General features: G+C 45.1%; 1 protein-coding gene across 1 annotated transcript in view; it reads left to right on the top strand.

Moving 5' to 3' along the window:
* The window catches only part of Tll2 (tolloid-like 2), a 126,543-nt gene that overhangs the window by 42,510 nt on the left and 58,871 nt on the right, over positions 1–25,162 (top strand). The window contains exon 3 of the mRNA XM_005407577.2: positions 16,594–16,671. Within this exon, the coding sequence (XP_005407634.1) occupies positions 16,594–16,671 (78 nt within the window). The remainder of the gene's footprint in view (positions 1–16,593; positions 16,672–25,162) is intronic.

The following is a 25,162-nucleotide window of genomic DNA, read 5'->3' as shown; positions in this document are numbered from 1 at the left end:
AACCCATTTTTAATGTTTAAAAAATTTTTTTTTTATTTTAGAAATTAAAGGAGGAAAATACTAACAGACCGACAACATTTTACAAAATAGCATAGGATCAGTACAGACATTACAGAGTTACAAACAGAGTGGTAGGGAATTAACAATGCTTATTGTATTACATATTGATATCTTCAATGTAGTTTCTCATGAAAACACATGTTTTAAAATTTTGAGACAAGGTCTTGCTAAATTGCTAAGTTGCCCAAGCTTGGCTTGAACTTGTGATCCTCCTGCTTCAGTTCCCAAAGTGCTGGGCCTATAAATGTGCACCACTATCTCTGGCCTTTTAGTTTTTTTAAATCTTATTCTGTTTTTGCTTTCCTGTAACTATTTATGTGTTTTTGTGATATTGATTGAATGGTCTTTGATGTTTCCTGTTCTTAAGCAGTATATTGATATCTAACACAGAATAAGGAAATAAACTTAAATGCCTTTTATTTATATACTATTGCAATAAATGTGCCCAGTATTAGAAGTTTAAATATAAAAAATATTTCTCACCCTGACTTAAAGGAAAGCTATGGCAAATATTTTTAACAAAATAAAAAATCTTCTTAGCCACTAAGTAGTTACCCTCTAAAATGTTCACCTTAGCTAATTTAGGCTTCCTAAATCAAAGCACCTTTGTTTTTGCATTTTGTAGCCTCTCCTTAGTTTGGTGCCCTTTGCTCCTGCTGGAAACTGACCTTTGCTGTATATGCATTGACTGTGCAAGCATTTTATTCCTGGGCACAATCATGGACTGAATTGGTTTTCTAAAGAGTCAGTACTCTCTACCCCTTAGAGTTCCATACAGTGGGGCAGACTTTAGGGCTATCACTTCCCTTCGGGGACCTGGCTTCCTTATCTTTAAAGTGAAGGATTGGACTCTAAGCTTCCAAAGGGCCAAGACTGAGTGGGATGGAGACTGGGTACTGGGTGTCTGCTGCATACAGTGTTGAGTAGGTGATTGCAGTTTCTGGTTCTTCATTCGATGGAACTTCAGAACAGTCTGGTTAAATCATTTCTGACCAGCGCATTTTCAGAGCTCTCTGAGCTCCCAGAGGTGTGAGCAGAAATGTGGCTGTGACCTCCCTTTGTCCCTTCGTAGCAAACAACCACGAACTTCAGTGGGCTGGAGAACCCAAATTAAGGAAGCCCAGCCTGCCTCCCACCACAGAACTGCATGAGGGATGGAAACTGGCTCCCAGTAATGAGCAGACTGAAATGTGAGAGCTGGAGACACAGCTTGAGGGTGGGAGGTGGCCTTGCTGGTGTGAGTTAGGGATGAGCTCCTCATCCTGCTCACCTGGGACTGATTTGTCTGGGCCTGGACAGAGCCACGCTTGCACTGGGGCTGTTTGCACTGAAGGGTGCAGGTCATTATTTGTGCTGTTTCCAGGGTGATCCTGAGAGACAGGATGTCTTGTTTATTTTTCTCTCATTGCTGAGACAAAATACCTGACGCCCAGAATTAAGGAAGGAAAGGTTTATTCAGCTTACAATCCCTGGAGTTTTCAGTCCATACTCAGCTGGCTTTAAGGCAGAGTGGCACATGGCAGAGGGTAACAGTTCATGCCAGCAGAATACAGCAAAGTAACAAGTGCAAATGGGAGGAATGGGGGCAAACAGCCTCTTTCTCTCCCTTACATTGTATGCAAACTACCCGCCCCAGTGCGGGTGTAGCACTCACACCCATAATCCCAGCGTTGGACCATGGATCAATCACAAATCCTAGAAGCCCACCCCATGACTACATGAGGATTGGAGGGGACATGCAGACACAAACCACAACAGAGGGTGGTGGCGGTGGTATCTCATTTTGTGGTCTAGTCATTTTATTTCCCTCTGACTTATTTCTCTCTCCTTTACTGACCCCTACTGAGCTCATGTACTTTCACAGCTCCTGCTGCCCTTGCTTTCAGCTTTCCCAGCACCTCTGCATTCCTGGATCTTGGCTGTCATTGCCCACAATGCCCTCCCTTCTCTAACATTAGCTTTGCCCATAGGCCCAGCTTTCCCATCCATCCTCCAGCCCAGAGGTCCTAGCGGTCAGCTCGCCAGCCAAATCTGGTCTGCAGATGTGTTTTGTTTGTTTTGTAGTGCTTACATTTTTTAAAAAAATTTACTGCCAACATTTAAAAATCACATTTCTCATAAAAACCCAGAATTCTGGCTTCTCTTGAAAAGTTGGAAGATCTAGTCACACTGGTCGAGCAATCCCACATGGCAACAATCAGCAGGGTTGCATAATGACGGGCTAAACTCTGCAGGGGCAGGTGCTCTGAGGGGTTTGCCACAGTCCCCACTGCTCCCTAATCATCATTCATACCCGTCTTCCCTCACCCTGATGTGTTACTTGCCTGGCCCCTGACTTTAGGCATTTGAGTTTGGATGCTGGGCTATAGATAGGAGACACCACTCTGGGCCCTCATTCAAGTCATGTGATCCTAGTTGTGTTGGCTTGGGGGATAATTTTGCAAGGGAGAACAATATAATACAGGACACATATTTTATAAGATCATTTATAATAGTCACCCAAAGAATGATATACAAAAGGGTACAGGAAATCTGTCTACACACTAAGACCAAGGAAACTATTTGACAGGCTCGATTCCACAGAAATGTCCTGCTTGAGTCCACCTGAAGATCTAGAGCTCATAACAGTGCCTCCCACAAGTTGAACTGGAGGCCTAGAGCCCATAACAATATCTCATGCAGGCCTGTTTCATGGATCTGGGCTGGGAAGGCCCAAAGGTCCGTAGTGGAATCTAGGAAGTCTGTGCCAGCAGGATGAAGGATCTGCACTGGAGCCAGGAAGCAATGTGCAAAGAACCAGAGCTCCCCTGAAAAGTACCACAGCCATCCTCAGCTACAGTGAGGTCCCGAGCTCCTCCGATGGTGAAGATAGCTGAGTTTCCATCAGGAAAGCCATCGCAGTAAGCTTCTCCAGGAGACTAAGCTGTGCACCATCTTCCCCTCCGGAGTCGGGAAGTGATGCTCAAAGTGAGGACCAGAGCTTCCCCAAAGAGAACCGAAGCTATTCTCAGTGCCAACAAGGTCCTGAGCTGCTTGGAGGGTGAAAACAGCCAAGTTCATCAGGAAAGCCAGCATGACAAGCTCCTCTAACAGAACCAACAGCTCCTTACAGCTTCTACCAGCTCCCCACAACCTTCTCTCCCAACAGCCTTACTTCTCCTCCAGTTCTGCCTCTTATGCTGCCGGCAACAGTCCCCAGGTGGGCCTCCCACATCCAGCACCATGCTTACTCAGTTCAGCTGGGGGTTATAAGCTGACCACCAGTTGTCAATCCACTCTACTGGTCAATGTCACTTCTCTCTTCTTCAAAAGGAAAAGAGAGCTGTTACCTGGCAGCTTGGAAGACAGTTTTTCCTCTGAGGCTTCTTTCATGGAATAACCAGCCTCTGGCACATGCTTGTAGTACAGTATGCCACTCTGGGGGCTCTGGATGGCACTCAGGGAGAAGATACAGGGGAAATACTCAGAGTTTTGCTGTGGCTCTGCATGTGTTGGTCTCAGGACAGGTTCCTCCCGCCCCAGTGAAGCCACAGGATGGGGCCACACAGAGGTATTAATCTCTCTGGAACAAAAGGGCTGTTGCGTTTTATTGGCATATGCCATCACCTGAAGCACTGGTTACCTTTCCCTCTGCTTATGAGCATTATTTCTCAACCAGGCAGCTCCTGCCCTGTAGCTCTCCCCCAGCTTAGCTGACTTCTAGTCTGAAGAGGTCAAGGGTGGGATGAAGCTCTTGGTCATTCTTCTTGCCTATCTCCAGATCCCGCAGAAAAGGCTTGGGCGGGGCTCACCCTTTCTGTGGTCTTTCTTTGATCTCTCGAGTTCCCTGTTACTCTTTCTGTCACCCAATCAGGGAAACACCTTTGAGACATCTGTGTGTCTTTATTGGTAATTTGGTCACCTCTGCAAAGGTCATGGAATGAAATCCTTCTAAAATTTTTATGAGAACAAATTAAGTGCTTCCTCTGCAGCACTTTTCCTGGGGAGTGAGTGCTAACCCGAGTGTGGGCAATCCTGTCTGCTCTTCAGAGCTCGGAAGTTACCATGTAACTTTGTTTTGATGGTGTATTTGTTTGTGTTTTTGTCTGTATGAAAACATTTTATTTCTATATTACAGTACATTATTATGAATATGTCTGTCTTGTTTGAAAGCCGCTGGTGTAGACATGTTGAAATATACCTGGTATGGCCACACTGCTTCAGGCTCATGTGGCCTGTGCTAAGTGCACATCCTTGCCTGTGTCGACCACCCCTCACAAGGCCAACAAGCAGGAGTCAGGGGAGCTGGGCAGGAAAAAATCTGTTCAGCAGGCTCCCAGCTTCTGCCACACAGCTCTGTGTTCTTCCAGCTTCCAAGGAGAGGGCTTGGCTTCTTCTCTTTCTTTCACTAGGGCTTTTTCTTTCTTTCAGGCCATTCTCCTGATTGGCTGCAGTTTCCTGATCAGCATAGCCTAGCTAAGCCCACAGGGCCCAGTTCCAGTCGCCCGCTCTGGTTCACTACTTGTGGCAACTGCTTCCCATCCATTAGTTTGAGATCATTTGGTCCAGTGGGCAAGCTAATGAGGTCTGGTGACAGGTTCAGGTCCTGCACAGGCCAGCGAGCTGTCCTTGTCCTCTCAGATGCCTGTTTTGTACATGCAGACCAAGGTTGCGAGAGCTGATTCCCTGGTAGCCAGGCATGCATTTATCACCTCAGAAATTATGCAGAGTCTAGCCCAGGGGGATGGCAAAAACATTTCACATTTGGATGGTGCTTGACATCCTTTCACATCCACTATCAGAATCAGTTAGTTCAACCTCACCACAGCACTATGGATAACCAATAAGGATCCTTCTGACCTTCCACACCTAAGGACCTGAAGACCAGGGGAGCCCATGACTTTCGTAAAACCCTGCCTGATGCCCTCCATTGCCCTCTGCTGACGGACTAGGATGGCAGCGTTTCTCAACAGCTCCACTTACAACTTCAGAAACTAACATTTGATCTTGGGAGATCAGCGGGTTCATTTGCGTCTGTCCTGTGATGCAGTGGGTCACTGATGGCTAAGTGCCTTAAGGATGCATCCTTGGTGAGCCCCTTGGTGAAGACTGGAGGAAACTTTTAGGGCCCTTGGACCCAGTGACATGAGCACTGCTTTCCTGTCTTTACTGAAGTCCATCTCCCAATTCACACATTCCTTATCTGAATTCCCTTATTCACTGAATTTTATTGGTGATGCTAAAACCAATGCTCACAGCACTTTTGTGGTCACCCACTGACACGTGCAAAGTAGTGAAAAAATTGAGCCACCCAACTCACATGTTCTCAGCTATGGTCAAATGATCTGCCTTCTTGTTTCAACTCCCAAACTCTGAATAAGTGTCCTTCTTACAGGACTGAGCACTGTGTTTTCAATGTTTTTGAGCTTTTTTGTGGGTTTGCTGTTTAAAATGAAGCCCAAGAATAGTGCTGAAGGGCTGATCTCGTATTCCTCGCTGCTAGAAGTTGTGATGTGCATTATGGAGAAAATTCATGTGTTAAATAAGTTATTTTTCAGGCATGAATTGTAATGCTATTGTCACTATTGAATGTTAATGAATCAATACCAGATTGTAAAGAAGGTGCCATTAAGCTGGCGCAGTGGTGCACACCTATAACTCTAGCACTCTGGGAGGCCAAGACAGGAGGATTGCAAGTTGACCCCAGCTTAGACAACTGTTTTAAAAAAATTAAGAAGGACTAGGGATATAGTGCAGTGTGAATGCCCTGGGTTCAATCCCCAGTATCAATCAATCAGTCAATCAATCAGTGCCTTTAAATAGAAACACATAAACAAGGTTCTGTGTTGAATAGTTGATGGAAATGTTGCAAACAGTAAGTGCACAAGGCTGCATGTTTTGTTACCTACATCAGACAATACTATATCGCGTTCTACAGTGAATACTGCTTCCCCAGGAGTAATGATTCAGTTTGCTAATTCAGTGGCCATAGCAGCTTTACAGAATAGCTCTGCTACAAATAGCAGGTCAAAAGTCACCTAACTGGATTTTCACATTTTCTGGGTTTTTCTGTTTCTATGAGGACATTAGGAAAGGTGCAGTGAGGCAGAGAGCAAGGGCTGGGTGTCAGACCCTCTTGGCTTTGCCAAGTGCCAACTGGTGACCGGAACAACTGCTATACTTCACTGAGCCTCAGTTTCCTCATAGGTAAAATTAACAATAATAATACCTTCCCCCACATGGATGCAGTGAAAATTAATGAAGATAGTATATACTAGTACTGGTCAACCTAATTCAGTCCATTTCTGATGGACGTGTTTATTAAGCATCTGCTATGAACACTACCTGGTTAGAGATATAGAGGATGTTGTCCTTGTTCTCAAGAAATAACCTGGCCCACAGGCGTGACACAGAGTCACAGAGCTGTTCTATAGGCAGGATATGATCAGGGCTAGAGCTCCTAAGGGCAGGAGCCATATCTGATCTGTTTTCCTATCACTGACACCTGGAACAGTGCCTGCCACAGAGAGGTACCCTACAAACTTGCAGAATGCGGGCAGGACAGAGGAATGGAGGAGTGGAGGACTATGAAAGAGATACAAACAAAGCACAGAGGAGGGATGCATCTTCATGGAAGAGGTTGGGCTGGGCCTGGCAGGGTTTTGAGTAGGGTTGCAGTAGGGAGAACAGTGCAGGTGGAAGGCAGGGCCTGAAGCACCTGCAAGGACATGGAGGCGGGAACTGGGCAGGAAATATGCAGCTCAGCGCAGCTGGCAGATGGGTGAGGGAGTGGGGCATGGAAGCGGGGAGAGAAGTTGGAAAGGCCAGGATTGGACTTGGTGCTTTTCTTCCCGTGCCTGAAAGGTCCTGGGCCTCCCCTGCTCCCTTTTCCTCCAGCTCCACCAGCCCTTCTCCGGGACGCCTCTGGCTGCTCTTTTTCCCACACTGTCCAAGGCACAGGGATTATTTCTTATTACCTACGCATTCTCAGTGTCAGTCCCATGAAGACACATTTTAGATGCTCCTTTGATTTGCTTAATAAGTGACCGCTCACGAAATGAAAGTTCCTTGGTCAATGCCACTACATTGTTTATTTTACTAATTTAATAACTGTGAAATGCTACCTTGTTTTTGCCTTTATTTTCATTTCTTAGCACTAAACTTCTATATGACCATACCAGACATTGTATTAGGTGCTGCTCACAACCTAAAAGGTTGATCCTGTAATAACCTGTTTTATGAATGAGGAAACTGAGGCTCGAAGAAATTAATTATCTCGCTAAAGTTCACTCGGGTCGAATAGGCTGTGCAAGGTCAAACTGGACAAGTATTTCCCTTTCTGTGTTCTGGGCCATCTAACTGCCTCTCGTTTCCATTTATGGAAAGGCTTCTTGTCCTTCTGTGCCATATCCAGGGTGCCAGTGAGACTTCCGTCACCAGCTTGCCCTTCGAGCCTCATGGCTGCTGCAGATGAGACAGTGTACAGTTGGCCTCCCCCATGGCCCAGCGCAGTGTAGGAACTGGCTTGATTCAAGGCAGGTGGTGGTGGGTCCTGGCCAGAGGTGGGCACGCTGGATGGCTCTGGGCAAATCTAGTAGTTCTGAGATCAACAGAAGTCCAAGGAATCTTCTTTTATGTCTGGAGGGGACCACTCTTGGTTCTTGACGAGGACCTGCTCTATCTTCAAGGACACCTGGCCTGAGCCCTGGTTTGGGGGCTGAGAGCTCTGCCAGATACATGTGGGTGGTGGGGCAGGGTCGCCTGGAGAGATGAAGAACGGCTTCCTATGGGCAGCTTCCCTGGGGACTCAGGTTCCCACTCACCATCTTCTCTTTCCTCCCTCCCCTCCTTGCTCTTCTTTTCTTTGGAGGACTTGGCCCAGTTCCCTGGGAACTTCACACCTCAGAATATGTACTACTGGACTCCTGGAGAGGGCCTCAGAACTATCTCTGAGGTAAGCCTCCTGGTGAATGTGAATTTTTCTCTCTTAGCTGCCCAGGGACCAAGGAGTTGGGATTTTTCTGCTGTTCTGTATTGAGACATTAGCTAGGGATGAGTAAGGTAGGCATTTCTATCCCTGTGTTTCACAGACCATCAATAGAGCCAGATGGGTCTGGGATTGTGTCTGAGTTTTGCCTCTTACCAGCTTTGTGACCCTTGGATGTGCTAAAGTTTCCTGAGCCTCATGCAACCAAAGTTAGCAATAGTTCCTATCTCATAGGACTGTGCTGAAAAGTAAACGAGAACATATGCACAAGGCAGCAAGCACAGTGCGTGGCACATGCAACTTACCCAATAACCAGGTTAGTTTCCTGGGTGCAGCACTAGCCTGCAATCTGGGAGCCACTGCAAGGAGAGTCTTGGTCATTCAGTTCCACTTTCCCAGGAATAACAGGATGACTGCGTATCACTGGTCCCCAAATCTTTTGTTAGTCTATCTTTAGTTCTTTTTTTAACTGTCATTTAGGGCTGGGGATATAGCTCAGTGACATAAGTGCTCTCCTGGCAAGGCTGAGGTCATGAGTTTGATTCCCGGTACAAAACAAACAAAACCTCACAACTGTCATTTAATATCTCAAATTGTTATCAGCAAGCACCGTACAGAGCAAGGTGTAAAGAAACACCATGGTGAGCTATGGTGAGTTATGGTGAGGTGCTTCCCTTTGACTGATCACCAGTGGTCCTCAGTGGTTTCTCAGCCTGAACTTGGCTTAAATCTGCTCTCAAATTTTTTCTTTGACTCATGGTAGTTCAGGTATAAAATGTTTTGTCTCTGGTTTATTGTTTTGTCCTGTTCTGGTTCTTTAAACTTCCGAACAATTTTAGAGTCAGTAATGATAATAATAATAGTAATAATAGATAACTCATGAATGCGGGTTATGAGCCAGGCCTTGACCTCACTTTGCAGCCCAGGCTGGTCTCGAACTTGCAATGATCCTCCTGCCTCAGCCTCCTGAGTGCTGGGATTACAGATGTGCACCACCATGCCCGGCTATTATCCCTTTCTTAATAGCCCTATGAGGAGGGATATTTTTTGTGCAGCAGTAAATAATGGATGCAGTAAAGAAGCCGAGGTCAGGCTGGATATGAACAATATGGACTAGAGAGACAGGATGCCCAGAGTCCAGGGATCAAGACAGACTTGGAAGTTGGAAACTAGGTGGGCAGCAGGGCACACCTAAGAGGAGGTGTAATGTGACTCACCTAACCATCCGCGAACAGGACAAGTGTAGATCCAAGCCACCAGCATGAGTGGCGGGCCCAACAAGTGAAACAGACCCCTGGCTAGAGACACCCACGAGGAGGAGGGCTCCAGTGTGCATAATTAAAAAGCCTCCCATCAGCTGGGCATGGTGTCGCATGTCTGTAATTTCAGGTACTCCAGAGGCAAAGGCAGGAGGATCATGAGTTTGAAGCCAGCCTGGGGAATTTAGGGAGATGCTATCACCGAAAAAAAGTCTTCACTAACCCCTGTCCTTGGGCAAAAGCAAATTCTAAGTCTCATCAGCTGTGGCAGGACACAGGTATTTGCCCATGAATTTGAGAGTTCACAGAAATACTGGCTAGAAGAAGGTGCTGACAGGCACACCCCCTCCACCCCCTGTCCTCACCCAAGAGCTTTCCGCTTTTCCTTCTTTCCAAGGTGTGGACTCTTTGTTTCTTTTGTGGTCAGAGCAGAAAAACAAACAAAAAAAAGGTTGGACTACAGCTTTCCCATCTGCATAAACACAACTATGTTTCTTTCCCGTCAGAATAGGTTTCCCTGGCAACTGTTACGTGTGTGTGTGTGTGTGTGTGTGTGTGTGTGTGTGTGTGTGTGTGTGTGTACACTATGAAGTGCAGAGCACATAGTCTTAGACAAACTGTGTGATGTAATCTAGTTCTTCCTTTTAGAGAATCATTTTACTTCCTGGTTATGAAAATAATATGTTGCACAAGAATTGGAAATTACGAAAAGTATATAAGAAAATAAAATTCATCTCATAACTGCCAACCAAAGGTAACCATATGGGCATTGTAGGTATTTCCTACTAGTGTTTTTCCTTATATTTTCTGTATATGCATTTTATAAAAAGATAGACATACTGAATTCTGTTGGAATCATATTCAGTACTATTTCCTAACCTTTTTGACTTACAATATGATCCCTCCCCCTGTAAATAAACTTCTGAAATTGTTTAAAAGGTTACACAATATTCCATTATATCATAATTTATTTTACCACTCCCATACTGGGGGTACAGGTGTTACAGTCTTTTTTCACAATATAAACTGTTGAAATCAACGACCTGAATGTTCATTGCCAATTAATTCCTTAGCAAAGATATGTGAAAGTCCTATCACTGCCTGTTTTTTGTTTTGTTTTGTTTGTACCAAAGATTGAACCCATTGGGGCTCTACCACTAAGGCATACTCCAGTCCTTTTTAAAATATTTTGAGAGTCTTGCTGAGCTGCCTAGGCTAGCTTGGAATTTGTGATCTTCCTGCTTCAGCCTCTTGAGTAGCTGGGATTACAGGCGTACACGGCCACCCTGTCAGGCGCATTGTCTGTTTCAAAAGACTTTAATACATCTTGCAAAGTTATTTCATAAAGTGTAACCAATTTAATAATGCTCTTCCATCAGAAGCGTATAAGAACTCCCATTTTATCATACACTTGCCAATGTGAAATCATTTCATTATCAAAATCTGGCAATGATTTTTTAACTCATTTTCTCTTCCCCTTCTGTAGCACTTGAATTTGGCATGGAATAAAAGTTACTTGGCATTGAATTGCTCAAGATTACACATTGATTACCAAGTGATTGCTTTGTTTGTTCTTAAATCAACCTCTTAAAGGGGCTTTGCCTTTTTCTGGCTCTTTTGTCCTAATGAATAATTAAAACCTAAACTGAGCAGATGTGTTTTGTAGGTAGTTTTCAAACAAAGGTGTGAGGGTAGTTCATCCTTTGATCTTGCCTGGGATGTCGCTCAGGCCAGTGGGGTGAAGATGGATTCTGGAGAGGGACGGGCCTTCCTCAGAATCCAAAATCAGTCGCTCACTAGGCAGATGACTGGGAATGACTTATTCATGAATCTCAGTTCTCATTTGTGTAAAAGAAGAATGACATTATGCATTCATAGGATTGCTGTGCATGTCACACGTGACCACAGGGCCCGGCAGATTGAGGCAAGGTGGTGAAGGTGGTGAGGGTAAGAGTCACTCAGGTGTCCCTCTCTCGTGTCAGCTCCTGTCTACCATGCTTGCATTAAGCCCCAGTTCTGTCACACTGGACTTTTATTTTCCCCCCTCAGGACATTTTTGCTTGCAGCTTTTGTTCCTTTGTGTTTTGCTAATGCTCTCCTCAGATGCCCATTTCCTCTCACTTAGCTCAGATATCACCTACTCAACCCAGCCTCCCTGGGCTGAATTCCCCATCACTGTTTTACAGAACTCTGTTACCCTCTCCATGAAAGGATTTGATTGTTTATTTCCAATCTTTGTTGCCCCTGTTGGAAGGCAGGTACCATGAAGGCAGGTGCTCCACACAGAGGTTTTGAATAATTGGATGAATAACAAAGTGGTTTTTAGAATCTTTCTCTTAGCGTAAAGCAAAACAATTTTATGCTAGATTTAACTATGGTACGTTAAAGATGTAGGTAATTTTTGAAGTCAGTAAACTCAAGAGTTAAGGTTGTCCTCACAGGGTGGTTTTATCATGTGATGTGTATGAAAGACTGACCTGGAGAGAAATTTAACTTCTGCACCCAATGTGTGCTTGAAACCTCAGTTTCCTTGTATGTGAAATGGGGATAACACCCACTGCAGAAGGTTGGCTTGAGGACTAAATAGATAACATATGTGGTTTACCTTCAGATAATCTGCAGTTAGAAAATGGCAGCTATTCGTGTGTTTAAGAAAATCAAGGATCAATGTTGGACGAGGGATGGGAGAATAATTAGTTTTATGAATTTCCATATTGATGAATATTCATAGTCACTTGTTCAAATGAGTAATATTGAACTAAGTCATAAGATGTCCTCTTGGGCTTTGGAAAAGCTCATCTCTTCTGGCTTATATGTCTCTGGTTGTGTAAGGTTAATATTTCATTAATTATGGTGGAGGGGTGTTGTCTGTGTGTGTACATCAATGTCTCATATGATGCATATAATTAAGGCACTTTTTGTTGGGAGCGGAAGAAAATTGGGCTTTCCCAAAGAAAAGCAGCTTGCTCCCAAAGTTGCTAACAGATTGCTTCTTAATTGAACTTGGGAGGTGAATTATATGGCAAATTAGAAAAAAGAACAGCTCTGAATTTAGTGAATTGTTCCATAAAGGAAACTGTGGGATTGAATTGCAAATGCTGGATAGAAACATTTCAGCTGGGCCCCACGCATCACGGGCTGCTGACCTCTGCTGTGTTTCGGTGAGAGCTTGAACAGGCCTGGAGCTCTCTTTTCAAGGCCTGGAGGGCATTCTTTCCCAGAGACCAGCTGTAAGCCTGGGTTTCTTATGCAAAAGAGGCGTTTGAATAAACCCCTGTGACTAATGAAATCTACAAGGTCTTTGCATATCTCACTGAAGAGGTGATTAAGCAGAGACTACATATGGGGATACTGTATATATAAAATATTTTTTGTCTTGCAATCATGTTCCAGGAAAAATATGTCCACATATGCTGAGTGCACCCCCTTGCTCTCAGTCTTTGTCTGCCTCAGGTTGTTTCTGTCATCCTTGTCTTGTGGCTGCGATAGCAGCCAGAGCCTCACCTGTATAGAAACAGGAGCACTGTATCAATTTAGAGGTGAGAAATGGTTTTTCTTTTTCTTTCTTTCTTTTTTGTCTTTGTTTTTGTTTTTTTTTGAGACAGGGTCTCTCTATGCAGTTCAGGCTGGCCTTGAGCTCACTTTGGTTGCCCAGGCTGGTGTCGAACTGGCAATGATCCTCCTGCCTCTGCCTCCTGAGTGCTAGGATTACAGGCATGCACCACCACCCCTGGCTTGTTATTAGATTTTATGAGGCTAGAATTACAAAATTCCAGGCAAGAAAATTATTTAGCGCAGCTCTTGTTACAAGGTCAACATCATAATTTTACCTTTAGTAGACATTAGTGCTTACTGGGGCACCTGGTATCCCCCAACTTAGCGTGTTTGTAGCCACTCTAACCCTACGAACTAGAGAGCCAAGAGAAACAGAAGCCCTAATCTTCCTCTTCTCTGCCTGCTGTAGAACTGACCATCAGTCTGGTCAGCCTGGCTCCCTCACACGTCAGCCTGGCTCCCTCCAACACAGCCTCCAGCTCACACCGACCCAGGGCTGGGCCCAGACATAACCTCTGGGCTTCCCCAGCTCCTTTTCCCTCACAATCCCATTTGTAGGAATCAAGCCGTCTCAGCTTGCCAACCATGAGTGCTGGGCTTCTACTGCTGTATAATAAGACTGGACTCTTGCTTCAGATCTCAGCTCATGGGTCCCCGTTTAGTTCACTGCTAATAGCCCTTGTCACGTACAAACTCAGTACAGTCCCAAAGTCCTTTCATGTCCTCTGGCTCCTATCTAAATTATTCAAAATGGGCTGAGGATATAACTCAGTGGCACAAGCACCTGCCTGGCAAGCACAAGGTCCTGAGTTTGATTTTCAGTACAAAGAAACCCCCCAAAACCTACTTAGAATAACAGCCAATGTCCTCAAAATGACCTACAAAGCTCCCCATGAACTGGCCCTGCCTCACTACCTCCTGACCTCATGGCCTCCTGCTTTCTCCCTGGCTTATTCTGTTCCAGTCATCCCCATTTCCTGAATACCAAGCACACTTCCACCCCATGGCCTTCGCACCTGTTTGTCCCTTAGTTTGAAATTCCCTCCCTTAGAGGGAATCCGCAGACTTTCTCCCTCGTTTTCTCCAGACCTCTGCTTTTCTACCTTATGTGAAATCGAACAGGAAGGACTGGTGGACTAGCTCTATGGGGTTAGAAGGCCACCAATGACTTATGGGTAGTGGTCTTCATATATTTTCTTCATATCAACAATTAACTTAAGGGCCAGGGTTGTAGCTCACCAGCATAAGTGCTTGCCTGGCAAGCCTGAGGTCATGAGTTCTATTTCTGGTACCAAAAAAACCCAAAAGCCAAATATTTAGTTGCCTATTTTTTAACCATATTCTCCCCTCCCCTCCATCAGAATGTAATTTCCATGAGGTCAGGATAGAGTTTCTTCAGTGTTGTATCCTGAGCAGCAGAAACAACGTCTGGCATGTAGCAGGTGTTAGATAAATATTTGTTGAATGAACAAATGCTTAAATAAACCCATTACCTCATTTGGTCCTTGCGACAGCCCATTTGACAGATGAAAGATGTTAATGCCCAAGTTCTCAGCTACAGTTACGTGGCCAGCCATAGGCCAAGCCGGGCCCAAAGCCTCTCTGCGGCTTGCTTCCCTCTGCAGATGGCACATTCCTCTGCTAGAGAACGACTTCATACCATCAGGATTTCCCCTGACCTTTAGCCCAAGAGGAAATGATATGGCAACTGGAAGAATACCCCAGGGCCAGGAGCTGGCAGCCGAGGCTCCGGCAGCTGCAGGGAGTGTGTGAGTGGATTCCGAGTTGGCCAGAGAGGCAATAGAATGAGCAGGATGCAGTGCAGAGCCTCCTGGCCCCGCCTGCCATTAGGGGGTCCTTTTCCTCCAGGAGGCCCAGCAGCTGCAGCTTCTTCTGAAGCCAAAGTTATGGGAGGGAAAGAGGTAGCCTGCTGTCAGGCGTTGCTGTGGGGGTTACCACATGGCTGCCTCCTGTGGTGTCCAGGACCTCAGGAGAGTTTCTTTGATGGGTGTGTGGCGCTGCGTGTGAGCCTTCATCGGGCAGCACTGAAAGCCCAGTAGCTGTGGCACAGGAAAGATCATGAGGTTTCTGACCAGGAATCTGTGTCCTGAGCCCTGAGCTCCCTTCAGGGGCCGAGCAACGCCAGGCTAACTATCTTGCATCGGAGTCTTGCATCTTGAGTCTCTGAAATGGGGCTACACTCCATCTACTGCCGTGTTCCAATTCATGATGAAAGAGGATATGGGAAACTGCACTGTAAGCTGCAAGCTTCTAAACAAATGCAAGAAATTATTTTTTGTTTGTAAATCAGTTATCCTTTGGGGACTTTAATGTAGTTTCATGTACACAATTGTCTCTCTTGGAACAAATCTGCAGTGTCCCTACGTACCAGTCATTGGTAGCCTTCTCACCCCAAACATCAAATCTACCAGCCCTTCCTGTTAGCTCTGCCTCCGGCTATATCCCTGATATGACAGGTGCCAGCATCTCTCCTGTAGCGTCTGGTCCACACCACCATTGTCTCTCACCAGACCAGGGCCAGGATCCTAGCTGAACACCTGCCTTCCGCCTTGCTTCCGCCTTGCCTCCTGTACCCCAGAACAATCTTGGTAAAACACAAACACCCATCTCTCTTAAATCAAAGAAATCAAAGAAACTCTCCTGGGGTCCTGGACACCACGGGAGATGTTTTAAAATCTCAGCGAGTCTCTGTGACCAGGAGAATAAAAGTCAGAGAGATCGTAGCATAACCGGCAGGGCCTGGGGTTCCAGCCTCCTTCTCTGGCCTTTCCCCTCCACGGCAAGCTCACTCCACATCCGCATTCTTTACCCTTTCTTCCTTTGCTGAGGATGCTTTAGCCCGGATTTTCATGTGGGTGTACCGTGCTTGCCTCATTTCAACCCCGGCATTGCCAGCCCAGAGCGCCTTCTCCAACTATCATAGGACCACTCTTCCAGTCACACTTTGCGCTGAACTTGATCTTCTTCAGAGCATTTTCTGAACCTTTAATTATCTCACTCATGATTTTCACCCTGTATTGTCCAGCTCCTCATTTGGAATGTACACTTCTTAAGGACAAGAGCCTCACTGTCTTGTTTGCATCTGGACTTGAGGTACCTGGAACTGTAGGTAGCAGACAGAAGGACTAATAAATACTTGGGGATTGACATCCTTCTGGTGGTGATGATGAACATGGCGTACAGCTGATGGCTACTAGTGAACACATACTAGCTGCACCATGCGAGCCTTAGTGTATACAGGGTATACAGACAAATAAATATATGAGGTAAACACAGGAGTTTATGAAGGTTGACTGTCTCCTGAGGGAAAACCGGCATGCCAGGAGAATGCCCAGAATACAGGAGCACACAGACAGCGCCTGTCCCATTCAGCAGCAGCACTGCCTCCTACCCAACCCCTGAACACCAGGCGTTCGAGTGTCCTCTATATATTGAGCCTTTCTTATGGAGGTGAGGTGAGGAAACTGCCTTTGGGTTTGCCTGTAAACTTTGTAAACTCAATTCTGAGTGCCATTGCGCTGATCAAAACTAGTACTTAATTAATGTGTGGAGGAGGTATGTGGCAAATTCTCTTTTGTCCTAGCATGGAATGTGTGGTGCTGTGCGTGAGCTCAGCACACAAACCTTTGTTGAAGAAATCATCACTGATGAGCAGGTTTGCTCCCTCGTCCTGGATGCTGGGGCACACCAGGCTGATGTGTCCTTCCCTGTCTTTTATCTCTGTGTGTTTAGGTGGGGTTGGAGAGCAGCCGTCTGAGAACTGGCCAAACACGACTGCCTTGAATACCAGCAGCCACCAGGCTAGAAAGGGTAATGTATGTGAGGCCCAACCGGGGCATCTTTGGGTATCTTTTATTTTAGTTTTAAATTGTGGCAAAATAGAGATAACCTATGATTTCCTATTTTAAAGTGTATCAGGTAAGGGCATTAAGTACATTCACAATGCTACGTGACTATCCCCAGTGTCTAGGTCCAGAACTTTTCATCGCCCCCAGAGGAGACCTGGACACATTAATCAGTGCTTCTCCATTGCCCCTTTCCCAGTCTCTGGCTTTGGGCAGCTCTTCCACAACCTCTTACTATGGCAGCAGCTGAAAGAATACAAAGCCCTGCAGCCTGGGCATGAAGGAGTGTTCCCTCAAGGGGAAAGGGGTAGCCTGCTGCCAGAGAGAGGGATGGAAGGGCAGCATCTGTCACTCGGGGACTGCATGGCCTTCAGTTAGACTCCACTTTCTTGCAACAACTTCTCTCTCAGTTTTGGCTTGTGAGTTGAACCCTTGAAGCCTGAGAGGAAAGATGATGAGGTGTGAACTGGGGGTCACAGGGAATGAGTAGGCCTGGGAGGCAGAGAAGTTTCTGGGGGCTTGGGAGAGGTCTCTGTGGGCTGGCAAGAGAGGGACAGGTGAGGAGCCACCCGTTAGCCCAAAGCCTGCCTGGAAGTACCCCCACAGCCTGCCTGCGCAAAATGCAGACCTGAGTGTGGCCTACCAGTTCTAAGGGCTTCTAGCTTGAGGATCACTGGAACCATCTCATTTTGGAGAAGCCCTTCCCATTCAGAGCAGGGCTAGGGTAAGAGCCTATAGGACTTTTGTCTGGCCTGAGCCTGCAGGAAATAGAGCCTGAGACTGGCAGCAGCATTTCTGCTCCATAAGGTTAACTGCAGAGCACAAGAATAATTTTTAAGTGCCGGAGCCCTTTGATTCAGGGATGCCGCTGTAGCAATAAAATAGAAATCATTATTTTCTTTAGTCTATTTTTCTGCATCAATATTTTTGCACATACATATATAATTTTATACGCAGTTACATAAATGCATACATGAGATGATATGATTATATATTGTTTATTAATGGTACCTTTTCCCTTTTATTTGGCTACCTCCTCTTTTTTCCTCTACATAATCCCCCCTCTTTTCTGGGTAATGTATGCTAATGACTTTGTACGCACCTTCCCATAGTTTTCTCTATGCACCTATATTACCATGTGCACTTATGTAGATACACAAATATGTGTATATATAAACATACGGACAGATATAGGCTTTCTCATTGTTTTTAAAAATAAGATCCTACAATATTTGATATACATTGTTAAATGTATCATGTTTTTTTCATCAATATGTCATGGAAAATCCTTCCATATATAAAATCCGTATGTTATAAAAATTCGTTCTTTTGAATAGCTGTTAAAAATTCCTGGTATGAATGGACCATAATTTATTCAGTAGTTTCCTTATCAGTTAACTTTTACTTCACTTTCAGTTCTTGCTGACATGACCAGTGCCTGCCATAAACATTCCTGAGCATTTATCCTTATACACTTAGCACATTTTTTAATAGATGTTGCTAGATTGCGGGTCTACAGGTGTAACAGTCCATGTTTTCATGGCAATTTATGAGTGCACCCCTTCCCTGATCCTTCTAATGTTAGGTATTATCAGTGTTTTTAATCAGTAAACAATAGCTGTTTATTACTTAATTTGTATTATTCTGTCGATGGTCATGAACATCTTTTCTTACGTTTGCCAGTTGTTTGAGTGTATACTCTGGGACTTTGCTCATTTTCTTATAGGGTTGCTGATAGCCATCTTTACTGGGGACCCCTGTAGTGAGTCCCCAATTTCCTGCAAGGGGTTGCAGCACACAGCAAAAAGAAAGAATAAGAGACAAATGCAATGCACCGGGGATCTGGGATGGCCAACGTTCATGCGGAACAAAAGGCTATGAGGCAGCCAGAACCCTGGTATTTATTGATCATATTTTCATTTAGGAAAATGGTGAGGGCATTATGGCTGGATATGCTAGATGAGTGGCTAGGCAGGTAAGGCTCGTAAAAAAGGGAACAAAGCTTTCTTGGGAAAGGATCAGAACAGCCAGATTCAGGTTGTGATTAACGAGTAACTGTTTTAGAGTCAGTTTTGGTAAGGAATTTTCTGTGGAGTCACACAGGCCTCAGCAGAGATGTTATCGCATATCAGCCCCACAGTCTCATGGTCCACTTCTCTGGGCTCAGCTGTGGCCACTGGTCAGGCGGGGAATGCTAGCTCACATGCAGTCCAAGTGCTGTCATGAGGCACGTACACAGCTCCAGCCAGACTCCTTTATGAAAACTGAAAGCCAATTTAGGGAAATCACCTCTATACAGCCTGAACTGCTAAACAAAATCACAGCTGGGTTTGGGGAGAATCGACATGCTAGTTCTCCACACATCTTATCTAGTTGACTTCTTTTACAGAGAAACAGGTTCTTGGCCTTCCCCTCTCCCACCCTGCTTGTCCCCCTATCATTTGGAAAACCTTCACTTGTGCTGACATTTCTAGCTGGAACTATGTACCCCCTTTAAATACTGCATTTCTCTGCTTTGCTTATTTGAGGGTATTTTGACAAATTTTCAATCTCCCCACATGTTGGGAAAAATCAGGGGCACTTCATTTAGCCACAAATTACCAGACTGAGTATAAAAATGGAACCAGGGTGTGGGGAGGAAACTAGAGAGGTTTGCCTCACATTGCCAAGACACCACACCCTTTTTCTCTTTCCTGTTCGAGTGATATATTGTTCCATAAAACCACCCTTACACCTACTGACGTCAAATGGTAACTCGTTATCTTTCATGATTCTCTGGGCTGATTGGGTTCAGCGGGGTAGCTCCTCAGAGTCTCTCACTTTTGATTGCGTTCATCTAGCAGCTGGACTGGGCTGGAAAGCCCAGGAAAGCTTTAGTCACCCCCGGTGCCCCAGTGCACCTCCGTGTGGCCCTTCTCCCTATTCACTTGTCCAGCCTGAGACTTCCTACAGCATGGTGTCTTTCCAGAGGGAGGAACCAGAAGGTGGTGACCCACTTAAGGCCTGGACTCAGAACCCCAAGAATACTGCTTCTGCCACCTTCACAACAAATGAAAAGCTCATCCCAGCTTCAAGTAGAGGACATTGGCTGTGAGAATCACCTGCATGTGAGAATAAGCATGAGCTCCCAGGGACGAAGGAACTTGTTGGTTGCCATATCTGGAAACTATCACTGCATCTTATCTGCTCACCAGCAATGGATATTGTCAGAGTTTTTGGTATTTACCATTATGGGGGTGTAAAATGACCCAACCAAATAAATTGAAATAGTCAGACACACTTGGGTTTGAAACCTGGCTCAGCCATTTAGTAGCTATGACTTTGGATAAGTTATCCAACTTTTTATATGAGGCTTGGAGAGAATTAGAAATAATATTTATATAAAGTACATAGCTAGGTGTCCAGAATTTAAAAAGTTCTCCGAGAATGTAGTCCTTCCATTCCTTCCTCCCCATCTCCACCTCCAAGAATTACATTACACAGCATGGAGAGGACATCATCTACCTCTGGACTGGAATCCCACAGCTGTTCAACAGCTGCACAGAAACACAATTACAGAGGACAGGAAGGAATAAGGCTGCAGCAGCCCATTAAAATTCTGCCTCTGGTTGAGTTGTCTGCAGGACCTGCACTACAGTAAGGGACCTTGGACTTTTTAAGGAGGATGAAAATAATACTCCTCTTTACACATATACAGACCTCTGAAGCTGGCTTGACCCATAGTCTGCAGCCTCAGATGACCCAGGTTTCATATTTGAAGAAGACCGTGAACGTTAAGGCTAGGCCAAGCCCTACGTTCTGCATTACAACAGCAGATAAGCAGCTTGTTAAGCATCCAGGGTAATCTAGAGGAGGAAGGAGACCTAAAGGTGAGGAGGTAAGGAGAGGCTGTTCAAATCTGTCCCTTCATCCCTCTTATTCTATCCTTTTAGGATGCTATTGCACACCAGCCTGTGTGTGTGTTGCTTTTGCCTGAATTAAAGATAAGTTGTGCCAATCTCAGATTCTTCTTTCGCTCCATCTTGACCCCCGTCTTCAGTCACTCCAGAGCAAGAGACCACCCAAGCAAGAGAAAGGATCCAAGGAAAGCCCCTGGCCTGCTGGTTTCAGCAGCAGGTTTATTTCCTGGCATTATGTGGCTCCCTTCAGCCCTGACGGTGGGGATTTGTGCCTGCAGCCCTTGGGAGTAGTAAATTGCCGAACTGCTCAACACCCCTCCCCCACCGCCTTTGGTCCGAAGAGACCCCTCCCTGGAGAGGACAGCTCAGCATGCTGTGGGGGGCTGATAACGGGATTAATGAAAGGCAGTGTGTAACTGCTCCGTGGATGAAGCTGTGACTGTTTCCATAGAGCCAGATTTCCAGAACCATATTCGTAAAAGAGAACGGACCTTGCACTTTCAGTAACAGGCCCCAAAGCCTTAGTGCTAAAGTGGAGAATGACGGAATCTGGCTGACTAGAAAAAGGGTCCCCAAAACTTGGGTGCAAAGCACTCAGTGCAGGAATCTCTGAATGTCACTTGTGTCGGTACATTTGGGTGTAACTATGGAAACCAGTTGACTTCAGGCCCTCATTTTAAACTGTCCCAAATGCAGACCTTCCCAGCAGTTATTTACGACAGCTCACGTTGTGCCCGTCCTCGTGGCAGACTTCTGACTTATGCTGCCTGGTTCTGCGCTCTCACCACTCCCATGCAGCTGGAAGTCAGGCTGAGAGCGAAGCAGTTCGTGTAAAGCCACACAGATAGCAATCAGCAGCACTTCTCCTGAGTGAGTCTCCTGCCTCCAAGCCCCTTGAACTTCACTTTCTGGCTGTATCTGTCAGTGGTTCCCAAGTTGCACTGTGCTTTGTTTTGTTTTGGCTTTTCTTTTTTTCTTTCTTTCTTTTTTTTTTTTTTTTTGTCTTTTTGAGACAGGGTCTCACTATGCAGTTCAGGCTGGCCTTGAGCTCACTTTGTAGCCCAGGCTGGTCTTGAACTGGCAGTGATCCTCCTGCCTCAGCCTCCCGAGTGCCGAGATTACAGGCGTGTGCCACCATGCACTGCTCATTGCCCTTTGTTGTTAGTGGGGAGCTTTAAAAACTGCAGATGCCTTGACTCCATTCTAGGCCAATTTAGTTGCAGTCTATGGGAAGTCAGGCATTAGTACTTTTTTTTTTTTCTTTTTTTTTTTTTTTTTTCCCCTGGTACCAGGAATCGAACTCATGACCTTGCGCTTGCCAGGCAGGTGCTGTGTCGCTGAGCTAAATCCCCAGCCCCAGCTTCAGTACATTTAAAAGCTCCCCCAGTTGATTCTAATGTGCAGTCAGGTTCGAGAACCATTGTGTAGAATAATAGCCTTCCCTTTAGTCTTTCAGGATCGTGTCAGGTGTGGTGTGATCTTGCCCATCACCCATGGGGTGAAGATTTTGCAGATGGCTGAACAGTCAGGGTGTTTACTTCAAGTGTAGGAGCAAATAGTTACTTAATCTAAAGATTGCAGTTCCTTGCTTGAGAGGGCCTGGTCTATGACATGGCCGTACCTTCAGCTGGAAATGGAACATTGAATACATTGACTGCTTTACTGTTCCGGAGAGGCAGGGTCCTTCCCAGATCCAGAGAATTTAAATGGGCTTTATCCCCCCACCTTACTCTACCCCAGCGTGTTAAATCCTTTCAGACATCCCTGAGCTCCTCTTCAAATGCAGGACTCTTGGCCATAATAAATAATTACATCCTTCTATTTGGACTCCAATTCCAGATAGTAGTAATCCAAGAAAATCCAATAATGACAGTTGCATTAAGATCCTTCTTCCAGGCTAAGCAGAACATCTGTTTAGACATATTTTTAATCGGCAAATGCTTCCTGTGTTGAGTCCTCGGCAAATTAAATTTCTCACTGGACCAAAGGGGAAGCTGTCATTCAATAAGCCATCTCTGGAAATTACACCCCAGCCTCTTTCCAGGTGCACTTAAGATTTTCCCAAGCTCACTCTGGTGCATAAAACCAGCCCTTAACAACACCGGGTCACATGAATATATAGCACAGCTTGTCTAAGCACCATGGGATGTCTTAGTGTTATTCCTGCTAATAGAGAAGTATTTTTGCCCATTCTCCAAAGGAGAATTGGCAGCAGAGGAAAATTAAGAGACTTGTTGAAAACCATATGGGAAATGAATAACAAACTTCCACTTGCTACATCGCTGCCTGTGATTACTTAAGACATGATGATTCTCAGGATGTAAACATTAAGGGCCTCAGTGTTGCCAATATTTTGGAGAGGTTTCCACCACAGAATTGTTTGGACTGTTGGGTTGTTTATTTTTAGAAGAGCTTGTCCATTCTCTCATTCATTCATTCAAAATACAAAAATATTGAAAGCTTACCACCAGCCAGGCCCTACGTGGGATATGGAGGACAGGGTGGTGAACAGGCCAGCCATAGTTCCTGTTCCCATAGAGCTTCCAGTGTGCTGCGCAGGTCACATTTGCAGTCCCGATACAATTGATTCTAGGGCTGGGGCAGGAGATGAGCATGTTCTGGGGGCCAGGAGGTCGCGTGACTGGGTGAAGGGGGCTGGGTGGGATGATGTGAAGCGGGAGAGGTATCTGACAAATGGGAGAACACATGGTGTGACTATTGGGAGCAGGTGCTCCTTCACTCCTGTGGGTTTTACCATGATGGAAGATGGGCCCCCTATTGCCAGATCTTTCCATTTTTAAAAAGAAAAACTAGAAAATCTGGACTGTTATGTGAAATCCCTTGATTTTTAAAAGTTGGCTTGCAAAATGAGATTTTTTAAAAAAACATAGTATGGGCCAAAAGTGTCTAGGCCAAACAAAACACATCTGTGGGTTGGGCTTAGCCCAAGACTGCAAGTGTATGACTTCTGTTCTAGAAATGCTAGCAGTAGAATGATTAATTTCTGGTTTAAAAATGTATTTCGTATCAACTTTCTTTGCGGACAGTATGACCAACTGCATTAGTAAAGGATCCATTACCCCAGAACAGTATAGAAATGTTTGGGAAGACAAACAAATCTTGCTTTCACCCCAAATTAAAAATTCATAGTGAGTTTAAAAGCATGAAAGGTAAAGGACCATAATGACAGGAGAGCAGGAGCTTAAACTCAGAACTGAGCTGCAGATGGTGGCGAGAACATGCAGAAGGCATTGACACTGAACTGGTACTTGAGGGCTGGGAGCTGTTTTTTAACTTCCCAATATAATCTCTGCATAGGTGTAGGACATGTGACCTAGATCAGAGCTGAGGCTGGAAGTAGAGTCTGAGACCCTGCATAAGATAAGTGTCCTCAAAGGGCTTGAGGAGTACAAGAAATTTTGCTCTTTCCCAGGCTGTAACAGGGGGCAAAAATACCTTCAGTGCAAAAGCCTGTTCCATGTGCAGGCAATTTTGGAGATGCAAAATTGAGATAGTAACTAAAAGTTGCTCTGGGACCCATAGGATCCATAGTTGAAAGTGTCCTTGACTGGGCCAGTCTTCCCCCAAACATGATGGTCTTGCAGCCCTTGAGGCAAGTTGGAATCACTGCATATTTTTAAAACAGAAGCCAGACATAGTCAGAGTCCACACATTGTTAAGGAGGAACATTTGGGCCTAGATGGTCAAGGATAGCTCCATGACAGGCAGCATGAGCATAGTCACAGGCTATGAACTGATTTCTAACTTTTGTTATAATATGCCTACAAGTCTGCTATTCTATAAGGGTACCCTAACAGTACAGCTTTGTGAATATACTAAGAAGTACTGAATTAAACCAGGTGTAGTAGTGCATGCCTGTAATCTCAGTACTCGGGAGGCTAGGGCAGGAGGATCATTGGAAGTTCAAGACCAGCCTGGGCTACAAAGTGAGCTCAAGGCCAGCCTGAACTTCGTAGCAAAACCTTGTCTCAAAAAGACCAAAGTAAAAAAAAAAAACAACAACAAAAGAACCACTGAATTATACACTATAAAAAGGTGAATATAATGATTGTGAATTATATCTTAATTTTCTAAAGGCAAAAAAGCAATTAAGGAAGTGTCACAGAATGAAATAAATGAAAAGAAATTAATAAATTAATGAAGTAAAGAAAAATGAAAATAATTTTAAAAAGAAACAAAACAAACCCAAAACTGATACTTAGAGGGAAAATGTTAGACAAAAGAGAAAATACTCCCCGTGATAACAGTGAGGAATTTTAAACAAGTGTATTGAAATGAATCTATAGCTTCCGCAAAAGAATAGCCTGAGTGTGGGTTCAGCTACGCTGTGGGATGGGCCTTGCACCTCTCTACCTCTGCTATTTCCAGAACCCTAAACCTCTGTTTCCTACATGCTTCTCTTAAGGGTTTAGATGTGCCAAGAGACTGGGAAGAGCTGGAAGATGTTATGAGGCTCTGCTTTTTTCTGGGTTTTAACAGAGTTCTTTTTTTCCCAGGGTCACAGACTGGCCCACTTTTGTTGCTGTCCTAGAGGAA

Source organism: Chinchilla lanigera, unplaced genomic scaffold, assembly GCF_000276665.1.
Source record: "Chinchilla lanigera isolate Chin_1 unplaced genomic scaffold, ChiLan1.0 scaffold00106, whole genome shotgun sequence".
NCBI lineage: Eukaryota > Metazoa > Chordata > Mammalia > Rodentia > Chinchillidae > Chinchilla > Chinchilla lanigera.
The sequence above is the reverse complement of the archived record's forward strand: the minus strand, read 5'-3'. Positions and strand labels throughout refer to the sequence as shown.